Here is a 13,516-nt window from a genome sequence, read left to right as displayed (position 1 = left end):
TGGGTCTCTCATTGAAACCAATCGCAATCAAAAAGAAATGGGAGTGGCGGAAACTAATGAATGTGTTGAAATTGGCAGTGCCATGAATGCTACATTAATGAATGAATAACAAAATGAATTCAACTTTTAATAATGAAAGTGAAAGGACTAACAAAACTAAAAACAAAAACATCCTGTTACAGCTTTTGCAGGATTTTTTACCCGTTCAGAAACCTGCCAAACCTGTTTAGCCAGAAAGCCACAGTACGGCAAAAAAGGTTTGTACGTTAGGAGAAGTAGTATCTTAGAAATGAATATAAAATATAAAATTTATTTTTAAAAAAATAATGACATGGCAGTACTTAGAAAATTGGGAGCCACTGGCTTAAAGGAAGAGTAGCCAATGTGAATATTGTTGCGCTTCAGCTCTCGCCATTCTTGACCACTAGTCATCTTGGCTATGAATGATCGGTATTATAATCCAGTGGTGTCTGGAGGACACTGCACCAGTGACCCCTGATCTAAGCCATCATTATACTCCATAAGCATCTATTGTGTGAAAACATTGCAAAACCTATTTTTAAACAAACAAACAAACAAACAAACAAACAAACAAATGCCCTCTGCAGTGGAGAAGCACCCCCTGAATCGCTTGAAATCCTTGAGAAGATACAGCCTTGACCACAGTTTGCAGCAAATCCCATGTTAATGTTATGAACATTAAAAACATAAGTGCACTAATTTTTTCCAGATCCAGAAACACCCTTTCACATTCTTTCAACAATCAGATGTGATCACCAAATGTACACATGTTGTCAAACAAAGACGTGCTCTCCTCAGCCAGAGAAACATGCTTAAGGGGTGAGAAATGGAAAGAAATCATGCACAGCGATCCTTGTGTCTGCAGGCAGCTCTTCGTCCAGCACTCTGGAGTTGGGGTTTGTGCCACCATGAGCACACTCGCTAGTGATGTGCCCTGTAGTAGCAGGCCTTTATTCTAACAGTAACAATCCTGAGCAGGGATTTGGTGGTGGTCGTGTGTGTGTGGAATTTGATTTAGTTCCCATTTAAAGATGAACTTGTCTAATTTTCACTTTCTGAAACAATGCAGAGAGCAAAACACAGCCAACCATCACAATTTGCATTTCACCAAATTTCACAATGAATTTCTCCAGCCAAGTACAGTAATGTGTATATATGGATACATGTATGAGTTGAAACACCATGCAAAATAGCATTATAGAGGAAAGTGCTTGCAAAAATATTAGTCAAAACTGCATTAAAATGTGTTTATAGGGAGAAGTTAGCACTAAAAAGCTCATGGGTTTTCATGAGGAATTTTTTTTAAGAGAAAAGATTACTGCAAAAAAATAATAATAAAAGAACTGCTTAGCTTCAATAAGCCTTTAGACTAGAGGTAGGGAACCTGTTTTAGTCCAAGAACCACATTCCAACACAAACAGACTCTTGGGCCAAATGCTAGGGATGAATAGGGCTAGAGATAAAAATGGATGAAACAACAGGTACGCAACTCTGTACAATAGGTTACAATCCAGCCACACAAAAAGTCAGAGGTTTCTACAGATGCACAAATCTCTCCATCCTCCATCCTGTAAAGGAAGTATCACAGTCGAAGGACACATAATCAGAGGGCAGGGCTGTCTATTTGTGAAGTGCACTGCCTCCAAGGTCTCTTCCATCTGCAGGATGCCAATATCATTCTTTTCCCCAATTTACAGGGGGGGGGAGGAGGACGACTGACATTCTGACTTGTTGAAAAGGTCCTCAGGGTATTAACCTACATTTTATATGTGCAAACCTATTCACTAGTGTAGCCCAAACCTGGGCAGACCAGGGAGACACCAGCAGATCTGGAGGTCTGTTCTCTCCCTTTCCACCTTCGCCCCCTTGCTTTCTTTCTATTTAAAAAATTATAGCCCCACTACATTTACAGTGTCAGTGCTGACAGCTGCTCTGCCACACACACACACACACACCCCGCTTCATTATGCCTTACTCTAAGAAATGGTTGAGGGGGTCCTTCTTCAGAGCCAGAAGATGACAAGCACCAGTTTAAACAGCATTTCTAGACACTGTGGCATACCACCGCAGTAGCAAAGGCATTCTTCTGGCCACCTTGCCCAGAATGCCTGGCTCTGAAGAAGGACTCTCAAGTTGAGGCAGGGAAGAAGAGATGGAGACAGCGGGGCGGGGGGGGGGTCGTCAAAATGCTGATGAGAACTTGACTTTTTTTTCTAAGCAGATATGGAAATGTGGAGAAGTGAATTTAAGAATGAGGGTGGGAATGAGAAACTGAGATCAGCAGATTTGTCAACCTACCCCAATGAACCAGTGAAACTGATGGGCCTCAATTAGTCATTTTTATTATTTCATTTGGTCCACTCTGAGTATGACCAGTGTTGGATAAAACAGAGTGTGCCTGACAATGATCCTATGCCATGAAGTAACGTAATTCTCAGGGCATTGGGCAGGGGGTGGCTGCACCCACTGTGGTCTTTGTGGCCTTCTCCTCCCCCTTGATGAAAAGCCACTAGCTGATGACAGCATGCTATGAGCAGATGGATTCACATCCAGGACCATGGCTGGGCTACTCTGAGCATCACGTGGTGGCAACATTTGGTGAAGGGCGTTGTTATAAGAAAAAAGATGGAGGAAAAAGAGAGAGAAACCAGGCGGGGGGGGGGGAATCACTACATGCACAATTCTCAATGGCAAAATTCTCTCTTCCACCCTCCCCAGATGACTCCAGTGCCCTCTGAACCGCTGAGATTCATCTAGGGCCAGGACTAGTTTCCTCATCTATGGTAACATTTGTTCCAATGAAATCGAAATTAGTGGAGAAATGCACGGCTGAGAGAGATCATCCCGCTGTCCTCATCTCTGGGCACTCAGAGAATGTTTATTTCTTGTAGGTTACATCCGCAACACAAGCAGCATCTCCCCCCGAGGTTACTCTTCCAGCTCGACCCCTCAGCAGTCTAATTACAGCACCTCCAGTAACAGCATGAACGGCTACAGCAACGTCCCCATGTCGAACCTGGGTGTTCCTGGCTCGCCTGGATTCATTAATGGCTCTCCCACAGGATCTCCCTATGGCTGTGAGTAGTCCTCCCTTCTCTTCCTTTCAGCTGACCTTTGGTTTGACTTAAGCCAAGAGGCAATCTGCCAGAAAATACTTCTCTCCCCTCCGCCGCCAGCTTTCTGGGGCAGTGCACCAGAAGATTCCCCGACTCTACAATAGGAAATTGAATGCAAAGCTGTTGCAGAATGAGCCTGCGAGGGTGAACCGCTGCTTCTGCCTTCTTGCCTGAACCTGCCAGTTGTGTAGCATAATGGCTAAATTGTGCAGACCACCCAGTGTTGGCATTTGCCATCCTTGAGAAGCTGTCAGGATCCCAGGACCCGGCAATGATGCCTTCCTAGGGCCCCCTTTTAACTGGTGCTCTGATCCAATGAACGCTAGGTGTGGGAGCTGATGTCTTAATATTTGCAATAACCCTGAAATAGCATTACAGTGGGGCACTGTGGGAAATTTAATGGTAGCTCCATTGCTGTTGCAGCCTCTTTCTGTTTTTGACACCACTAGGTAAATTAACATAGAGGAAAGGGGTGAATTAATATTGGATGGAGGGGCAGCAGAGGCTCCAGTTCTGGGCTGACCCAAACTCTTGCCTATGTCATTAACTCACCAGATTGCCTTAGACAAGCCGCAGCCCTCCTAGACTCAGCCGGCCCTCTACAAAAAAGGGGTAATAACATGCTTTATAAGAGTCATTGTTAAGGAAGCTTCCATTGTCTGCTTGCCTCAAGTGGACTAAATAATTGACTGTTGAAGAGGGGGATCTTCTGGGTTGGAACACTGGCAGGAATCAGATCAGGGTACCTGTAGCTTCTTTTTGCATTTAAACTAAGCATATAAATATCTGGCCCAATGTCAGCAATAGATGCACTGAATGTAAAAGGAGAAAACCAGCAATTTTCACATTATGGCTCCATCTGCACTACACATTTAACGCAGCATCCTAGCACTTTAATAAGATGTCGCCTCCCCCAAAGAATCCTGGGAAGTGTAGTTTGTTAAGGGTGCTGAGAATTGGTAGGAGACCTCCTATTCCTCTCACGGAGCTACAATTCCCAGAGTTCCCTGAGAAAGGGATTGACTGTTAATCATCTCTAGGAAATGTAGCTCTGTGAGGGGTCTTTGGGGGGAAGGCACAACTATTTAAAATGAAATGAATCTGCTTTAAATGTATAGTGCATATGATGCCTATATTTGTGTTCAGGTTTCAATAGCCAAGCACAAGATACTTTGTCAAATCTGAAGCATGGAGGCATGTGGAAGAGTGAGGTTTTCACACATTTTCCTCAAAGAGAAGCATATGCTGTTATTTTGTATGTGGAAACCTGCAGTCAGATATAAAATGTAAACTGAAAGCTGACTTATAGCCAAAGGCAAAACTTCATAAATATGGAGCTCTCCCTCTCCCTCCCCCCCCCTCGCTCTCCCACACCACCCAAGAATATATAGCATATATAGCCTCAGCACCACAGTCTTTCTCTCTGCAAAGCATTTTTTGCTATTGTCCCACTGTGGCTATGGTAGTTGCTAGAGTGGTCATGGCCTGTTCCATTCTGCAGGCCTGGGTCAAACTACATGCTATGTTAAGTAGACATTTAAAATAGTGTGCTTAGGATTGGCCACTTTCTTTCTTTCTCTGAAAAAGAAGTTGTTGTGGGGTCCTGGCCCAGATCATGAATATGTTATACGGTGGGAGCACGTCCTGCATTGTTTTTCAAAAAGTCCCTGTCCAACTGCAGTTCATAATTTTGAATCAATGAAATACAAAAACAATCCACAGTTCTAAAACAATTGATCAATAAAAAACAAACATCAGCACAAAATTAACAGAAAGTCATGCAAACTATAAGGAAGTGTAGAACCAATAAATGGCACTTTTAAACCTAATTTTATCACTTCCAAGAATTAAAAACAGGTAGGAAATAAAACGCCTGGGAGAAAAGAAAAGCCTGGCACGGAGCAACATTTAACAAGAAATTACTAATCTGTGTTCCAGGTGAGCCTCTCTGGGAAGAGCATTCCATAACCATGGTGCCACCACTGAAAAGGCCCTCCGCTTACTAATCCTGTGCTTCTTTGGATGCATGGTTAGGATATATAGTAGTCACTTACCGTGCCTCATTAGGGGACAGAATCTGGAGAAGGGTCTCTGCTGATGATCTCACGGTGCTAACAGGTATATATTGGAAGACGTGATATAATATAGGAGTCCCTAAGACAGTTGGATGGCATCTTGTATGCCTCCTTCTAGCAACTCCTGCAGCTCAGCTGGTGCAAAACGTGTTTTCTGGACAGCCCAGGACCAATGTGGCAGGCAGCAGTTATGTGTTACTAGTCTCTGCAGCCGCAGCAAGCGCCATGCTTCTCCAGTGGTTTAACTTCACCTCTGGAGGTGCACTCCATTGTCTCTTGATACAGATGCTAGGGTAGGGATCTCAGCCCCAGACACTAAACATGGGCCCCAGGCCTCTCTATTGGGCCCATGCGACCAAGCATGCTGGGTTCTTACTCACTTGGTGCCCAGCCGTGGTCCTGTGATGTCACGCCCGCAGCACGTGTGTGACTTCACATGGCAGGAGGAGACTTGGCAGTGGGAAGACCCAGTGGGGCTGCAGTGGGCCCACCATGGCTGGAGATAGTCCCCACAAGGCCTGCCATGGCTGCAGGTAGGCCCATCACAGCCTCAGGAAGGCCCCAACGGAGGCCCCACAGCAGAGGCGGAGGCCCCAGCCCAGTCACTGTGGCGGCACCAGAGAGCAGTAAGGCAGCGCCACCGGCGGCTGGTGGAGGCCAGGCCCCCACAGTGAAAGTTTTGTGGGTGTCCAGGCCCCCCACAGATGGCTTCAGTGCTTGGGACTATCTTGCTTGTTTTTTGCTTGGTGGGGAGGTGTGCCTGACCTAGGATCACGCCTCTTGCTTGCCTGGATACTGGATGGAAAGGTCTATGTGTGTATTTTCAAAAAACCCTCTTGACTTTTATGTGGCTGCTATACAAAGGTCACTCCTGTTGCTCCACTCACTTTTGCTTCTGGCACCATCTGTCGCTGGGATGCAGACCCCAGAAAGTTGCCCATGAAGGAATGTGGCTTTCAGGCTGAAAAAGCCCCCTCCCCCCCCCCCCGCCTTGCATACAGTAACACAGCTTTAGAATGTTCCCAGCATTTAACACACATTATCTCATTAATTATTACAAGAAGCCATTAAAATAGATGGTGGTGATGGTGATTGAAGAGAAATTATATCGGGAAGAGAAAATGATCTGCCTGTGTAAAATTAGAGGGGCGTGGTTATTATTTTTTTTGTGGGGGGAGATTTGCAACTGCCATGGATACACCATTAACATAAAGGTGTACCAAAAATCTTCCTTTGCTTTCAGAGGGGGCCTTGTTCCCCTGTGAAAGTGGAGGAATTTTCAGCTGCTTTTAGGGCATGGGAGTAATTCTGAGAAATATTGAGGACTGGATGTATTTGGCATACCTTAATTTTAAACAAGGTGGTCAAGCATTCATCATCGTCATCTTCTTTATTCATTTGTTGAAAAACCATGTCCTTATGTTTTAGCCATAGTCAGTGGCAATAGCACAGCTACCCATTTGGGTGGCCTGTCTCCCACCTGTGCACTGTGGTGGGGAAGTGGCAGTCCTGCTGGACCTTATACTATATTAGATCTTTGCTCCATCAGTCCCAGTATTGTCTGCTCTGGCTGGCCAGCAGGTCTCCAAGATCTGAGCCAGATCTTTCTTACTATCTGAAATCCTTTCTAATGGAGGGCAGGGATTAGAAGTTAAGGTTATCAATGGCTACTAGCCATTATAGCTATGATCTACCTCCACTGTTTGAGGCAGTGAGCACTTGAATACTAGTTCCTGGGAATCCCAGGTGGAGAGAGGATGCTAGACTAGGTGGGCCTTTGGCCTGATCCTGCAGGGGTTCTTATTGAAACTGGGACCTTTTGTGTATAAAGCAGAAATAGGGAACTTAGTGGACTCCAAATGTCATTAGACTACAACTCCCATCACCCCTGCCAGCCAGAATGGGAGTTGGAGTGTAACAACATCTTCAGGGAGCCCAAGATATGAAAAGAGGTTGTAAGGGAACACCTAGCTACTTTAAATGAATTCAAATCTCCAGAGCCTGATAAGCTGCATCCAAGGGTACTAAAGGAGCTTGAAGATGTAATTTCAGAAATTTTGTCTATTATCTTTGAGAATTCATGGAGAACAGATGAGGTCCCTACAGACTGGAGGTAGGCAGATGTTGTCCCCATCTTCAAAGGGGGGGGGGAGGGAGGAAGACCCAGGTAGCTACCAACCAATGAGCTTGACATCGATACCAGATAATTCAACAGTCGGTCTGTGAGCATTTAGAAAAGGATGCTGTGATTTCTAAGACCCAGCATGGGTTTCACAAAAGTAAGTCATGTCATAGCAACCTGATTTCTTTTTTTTTCCTTTTTTTTTTGATAGAATTACAAACTTGGTGGATCAGGGAAATGCTGTGGGCATAGTGTATCTTGATTTCAGTAAAGCTTTTAACAAAGTCCCCCATGATATTTCTTGGGAGGAAGCTGGGTAAAATGTGGGTTGAATGATGTAACTATTAGGTGGAATTGTAGCAGGTTAACTGACCAAACCCAAAGAGTACTCATTAATGGTTCTTCGTCATACTGGTTAAAAGTGAGAAGTTGGGTACTGCAGGGTTCTCTCCTGGGCCCGTTTTTGTTCAGCATCTTTATAAATGACTTGGATGAAGGAAATGAGGGATGCTCATCAAATTCACAGATGACACCAAACTGGGAGGGGTAGCCAATGCTGCAGAAGACAGAATCAGAATTTAAAACACCCTTAACAGCTTGGAGAATTGGGCACAAGCTAACAAAATGAATTTCAATAGGGACAAATGCAAGGTACTGCACTTAGACAGGAAGAACCAGATGCACAAATATAGGATGGGGACACCTGTCTTACTAGCAATACATGTGAAAAGGATCTAGGAGCCTTAATGGACCACAAGCTGAACCTGAGTCAACATTGTGATGCAGCAGTAAAATAAGCTAATGCTATTCTAGGCTGCATCAACAGAAGTAATAGTACCACTCTATTCTGCCTTGGTCAGACAACACCTGGAATACTGTGTCCAATTTTGGGCACCACAATTTAAGAAGGATGTTGACAAGCTGGAATGTGTGTGGAGGACGGCAACCAAGATGATCAAGGGTCTGGAAACTAAGCCTTACGAGGAATGCTGGGCATGTTTAGCCTTCAAATATCTTAAGAGCTGTCACATGGAGAAGAGAGCATGCTTGTTTTCTCCTGCTCTGGAGGGGAGGACTCGAACCCATGGCTTCAAGTTACAAGAAAGGAGATTCTAAGTATCAGGAAGAACTTTCTGACAGCAAGAGCTGTTCGACAGTGGAATGGTCTCCCACAGGAGATTATGGACTCTCCTTCCTTGGAGGTTTTTAAGCAGAGGTTGGATGGCCATCGGTCATGGATGCTTAAGCTGTGATTCCTGCATTGTAGGGGGTTGGACTAGATGACCCTTGGTGTCCCTTCCAATTCTAAGATTCTATGACATATGATCAGCCACTGAGCTCTCCCTCTCACCGGTAAAATCAACTTACAGTCTATCCATATCTTTCTTGTCAGTCTTACCCAGAAACTAAAATGTATCATGGGGGTGTGGGGAGTGAGGAGAGAGAAATCTGTTAAGATGCTGGACCATCAGACCATCTGCTCCAAGTCATAACTTATGAAAAGGTTTGTGCTAATATTAGAAATCAAACGTAAATTCCAGGTTCCTCATTCAGTTTTCACGGGAGAAAAGTAGGCTGTTTGACTAAGTTTGAGGGAGAAATTTAGTTCACCTTTAAAAGCAAATCTACCTAATCTGGTCTTTCCAATGCAATACACAAACCGAAACACAGCCATCCTTTGAAACTTGTACTGCAGTTCTCCACCCAAGTAACATGTATAAAATTGCAGGTACGGGGGTAAAAATGCATTATATTAGGGGAAATTGTTTTGCGAAATCTGTATATTAATCAAAATTGCATGCAGAAATGTTCGTATTAGGAGAAATTCATAGTTAAATGCTGAAGAATAGGAACTTACTTTTTTATGTAAAAAAATGCAGACTGATGTGGAGATGAAAATTAGAGTGGGGTGAAAATTAGAAACTGAGAGGTGATTCATCCATCCCTAGAAATGGACTTTGCAGCTTGATTTGGATAGATGCTCACACACAATGAATGCAAATTTGGAATATTAACCCCAATTTAGTTCTTTCCATTTTTTATTGCACCCATCCAGGGTATTGCATGTTGCAGCATTATAGTTCCTTGGTTTTTAAATGCAGACACTTTCTCTGCTGTCACTTCAGAAATCCAATATGTGTAAGTACACCAGAGAGAGAAATACGTTCTCTTCTCCTCTGGTTTTATGAAACTTAACACACATTCCTGGCCATTGCAAAGATTTGTACTTCTCCTTTACTAGCCCCTCATATCTAGGAACTACTGTTCAGCAGCTGATCTGTAGCCTTACTCCAGCTAAATGGTCTTCTCTTATGTTGATGGGTCCCAATGGGCTTACCTGGTGGTGACGACAGCATGAGAAGTTTGCAGAATCTTATTGATTTTCCACAATGCTCCTACATATTGTTGCTGTGTGGCATTGTGGAGCATTCAAATGACAGCTCTAACCAGGATGCTGGGGCCAAGGAAGTTCTTGATGGTTCCACATGCCGATGCTAAACCTTGCAACCTACGCTGTGTTAACATAGGAAGTTGCCAGATCGCTGGTCCATCCAGCTCAGCATTGTTTGTACTGGCTGGCAGTGGCTTCCCAGATTTTTGGACAGGTGCCATTCCAGGCCTACAAGGATTGAATCTGGGACCTTCTGAATGCAAGGCAGATGTTCTCCTATTGAGCTACAGCCTTCTCCAACACAAGTAGGGACAGGCTTTTAACAACCCAATTCTTTTATCAAGTTGGTGGGTATACTGGTAGTGGACAGTATAGTAGAGCATCAACAGTTATGCACCATGCCAGCCTCACCACTGCCTTCCCCTCCCTCTCTATCCCCTGGTGAGCAGCAGGGAAGCAACTGGAGGTCAACTGAGTACTGGCTCCACACCGTGCTGCCTGATTCTGCGGAATAAGCAGCTGGATGGTACAGTTTGGTTTTAGTCTATATACTCTGTACCATTAGCCACATCCACTAGCACAAAAAGCTGAAGTATCAGCCATCATGAGAGATGGGGGAGAAATTTGATTCAGTTCACATTTAAAGGCAAGCCTACACCTCCTGGTAAATAGAAGGGGAAGAAATGAAGGCAGTGAGAGATTTTACTTTCTTGGGCTCCAGGATCACTGCAGATGGTGACAGCAGCCACAAAATTAAAAGACGCCTGCTTCTTGGGAGAAAAGCAATGACAAACCTAGACAGCATCTTAAAAAGCAGAGACATCATCTTGCCAACAAAGGACCGTATAGTTAAAGCTATGGTTTTCCCAGTAGTGATGTATGGAAGTGAGAGCTGGACCATAAAGAAGGCTGATCGCCAAAGAATTGATGCTTTTGAATTATGGTGCTGGAGGAGACTCTTGAGAGTCCCATGGACTGCAAGAAGATCAAACCGATCCATTCTTAAGGAAATCAGCCCTGAGTGCTCACTGGAAGGACAGATCCTGAAGCTGAAGCTCCAATACTTTGGCCACCTCATGAGAAGAGAAGACTCCGTGGAAAAGACTCTGATGTTGGGAAAGTTGGAGGGCACAAGGAGAAGGAGACGACAGAGGATGAGATGGTTGGACAGTGTTCTCGAAGCTACCAGCATGAGTTTGACCAAACTGTGGGAGGCAGTGGGAGACAGGAGTGCCTGGCGTGCTCTGATTCATGGGGTCACAAAGAGTCGGACACGACTAAACGACTAAACAACAACAACACTTAATTTTCACTACCCGGAACAAGATTGAACCAAAACATAGCCACCCTTCAAAATTTGCATTCTTCTGAACTTTGAAATGCAGTTTTCAAGCCAAGTGCAAGAAAAATGCATGTATTGGGGTAAATTATGCATAAAAGTGCACATATTAGTGAAAGTGACATAGAAAAATGCATTAAAACAGGGAAAGTTGCACTGCAAAAATGTGTGTATTGGGCAAAATAAAATAAAATGCTGCTAAATTTTCATGAGGGCTTTTAAAAAACCATGCAAAGGTATGTGGAAATGTGGAAAACTGAACTTGAGATTGGAAAAATGAGAAACAGAGAGAAGCTGAAATTGAGAGATTCACACAGGCCTGGTCATCACTCCTTTTAATAAGAAACTCAGGTGGTGAGTCCTGGCAGGACTGGAGACAAAACAAGCCACTAAGTAACAAAAGGAAACTATCATTGTACTGCAGAGGTATAATAATAAAAAAACCCTTCCACAGCCTAGTAAAGACTGAGGATGTTCATCAACCATGGAATGTTGTGTGTTATGGCGGCTGGCTGGAACCCTGAACAGGAGATGACTTATTAAAAAGCAAGTACGGTATGCATAATAGTTTGTTGCTGGTCCCTCTTGTTTGCTTTAATAACTATTCCATCTGCCCAGTTATGAGTGTCCGTAGTGGAGCTGGGATTAAAGGTGATTGTTCCAAGTCCTTGTCAAAGTCATTTCGATTAAGATAGCCATTCATTATCTACTGACAATACTGAATTGTTTTCAGAAAATAAATCCAGACCACATTATAGGTTGGGAACATATTGAGGTATTTTTTTAAAGAAAATAATATTAATAATAATCAGTTGCCTTTTTGAAAGAGTCACCCTTCATGAAAGAAATTTGAAATGCCTATTGATTTTTGCACAGAGAGTTTAAAAATGGCCAAACAGATGTTTGGTAGATTTTTTTTTCACTTTTTTGTAAAAAAGAAAACCCTTACAAACTCCACTTCCTGACTGAGTTATGTGTGCCAAGTTTTAGCTCCAGGGAAAAAGAGAGAAATTTTTACAGCTGAGTTATAAACCCCTGACAATAAGGGTTTACAATGAGATGCTGACAGACCCTTTAAAAAATTAAAAAAGGAAATGTTCAGGCTCTGAGAAGAAAATGTGCAGAGTAAAATCCAGCTGTGATTGTGTGGGCATGCTGTGGATTTGAGCAACAACATGAGTGTTTTTGCCAATTGGATCCCAAAATGGATTGCAAGGCTTAGTTCCGTCCAGTTTCAAGCATCTCTCTCCTAGTGTCTAAAGTTTGCTTCAATCATAATAATAATAATCACCATCTAAAATATCGGTCTTTAGCTTCTGTGTCCTGCAACATTTGACAGATGAAGATATGGACACCTTTGATATTGTTCTATACTTGAAATCCAATCATAAGAACATAAGAGGAGCCTAGTCCAGCATCCTGTTCTCAATGTGGCCAATCAGAAGCCTGTCATAAGCAGGACCTGAGTGCAACATCACTCTCTCTCGCCTCCTGAGGTTCCTGGCAACTGGCAGTCAGAAGCGCACTGCCTTTGACTATGCGGGTACAACAATAGCCATCAGGCTTAGTAGCCAGTGATAGCCTTATCCTCCATGAATTTGCCTAACCTTGTTTTAAAGCCATTCAGTTTGGTGGCCATCACAGCCTCCTGTGGGACCAGTTCCATAGTATATCTGTGCACCGCTTGGGGAAAAAATGCTTTATTTTGTCCATCCTGAATCTTCAGTGAATTTCAATGTCACTGGATGTCCGTGAGTGTTATGAGAGAGGGAGAAATCATATGTCTGTGTCAGTTTATTTGAAAGATTGCCTTGCCCCAGATGTGCCATCTGAACCACTGGCCACTTTACAAGAGCCACATAATATTCATTCCAACCAGTCTTCTAGTGTGGCAACACCTAATCTCTGGAACTTCCTACCTATTAATAGTTGGCAGTTGCCTGCTCTGCATTACTTCCAGTGCCTGCTAAAATAATGGAATAATAGAATTCTACAGTTGGAAGGGACCCCAAGTTACCTTGTTCAAGCCACATTTTACCACTTCCTCACAGGAATATCATGGGAGACTTTGTCAAAATCTTACTGAAATCAAGATACACTAGGTAAAGGTAAAGGACCCCTGGTCGGTTTAATTCAGTCAAAGGTGACTATGAGGTGCAGTGCTCACCTCGCTTTTCTGGCTGGGGGAACCTGGTCATGTGGCCAGCATGACTAAAACGCTTCGGACGCAATGGAACACCGTGATGGAAACCAGAGCAGTTTACCTTCCCGCCACAGCAATACCTATTTATCTACTTGCACTGATATGCTTTCGAACTGCTAGGTTGGCAGGACCTGGGACAGAGCAACGCGAGCTCACCCCATCATGCAGATCCCAACTGCTAACCTTGTGATCGGCAAGCCCTAGAGGCTCAGTGGTTTAGACCACAGCACCATCCCATTAACTTTTCC

The 13,516-nt window shown here is 43.8% G+C and overlaps 1 protein-coding gene across 2 annotated transcripts in view; it reads left to right on the top strand.

Annotated features, from left to right (window-relative positions):
• Window positions 1–13,516, top strand: part of EBF2 (EBF transcription factor 2) — a 245,437-nt gene that overhangs the window by 213,041 nt on the left and 18,880 nt on the right. For both annotated transcript variants that reach the window (XM_081890977.1, XM_081890978.1), the window contains exon 14: window positions 2,913–3,098. In XM_081890977.1, the coding sequence (XP_081747103.1) occupies window positions 2,913–3,098 (186 nt within the window). The remainder of the gene's footprint in view (window positions 1–2,912; window positions 3,099–13,516) is intronic.

This window comes from Podarcis melisellensis, assembly GCF_964234715.1.
Source record: "Podarcis melisellensis genome assembly, chromosome: 15".
NCBI classification, from domain to species: Eukaryota; Metazoa; Chordata; class Lepidosauria; order Squamata; family Lacertidae; genus Podarcis; species Podarcis melisellensis.
Note: the sequence above shows the minus strand (reverse complement) of the source record. Positions and strands in the feature narration are given on the sequence as shown.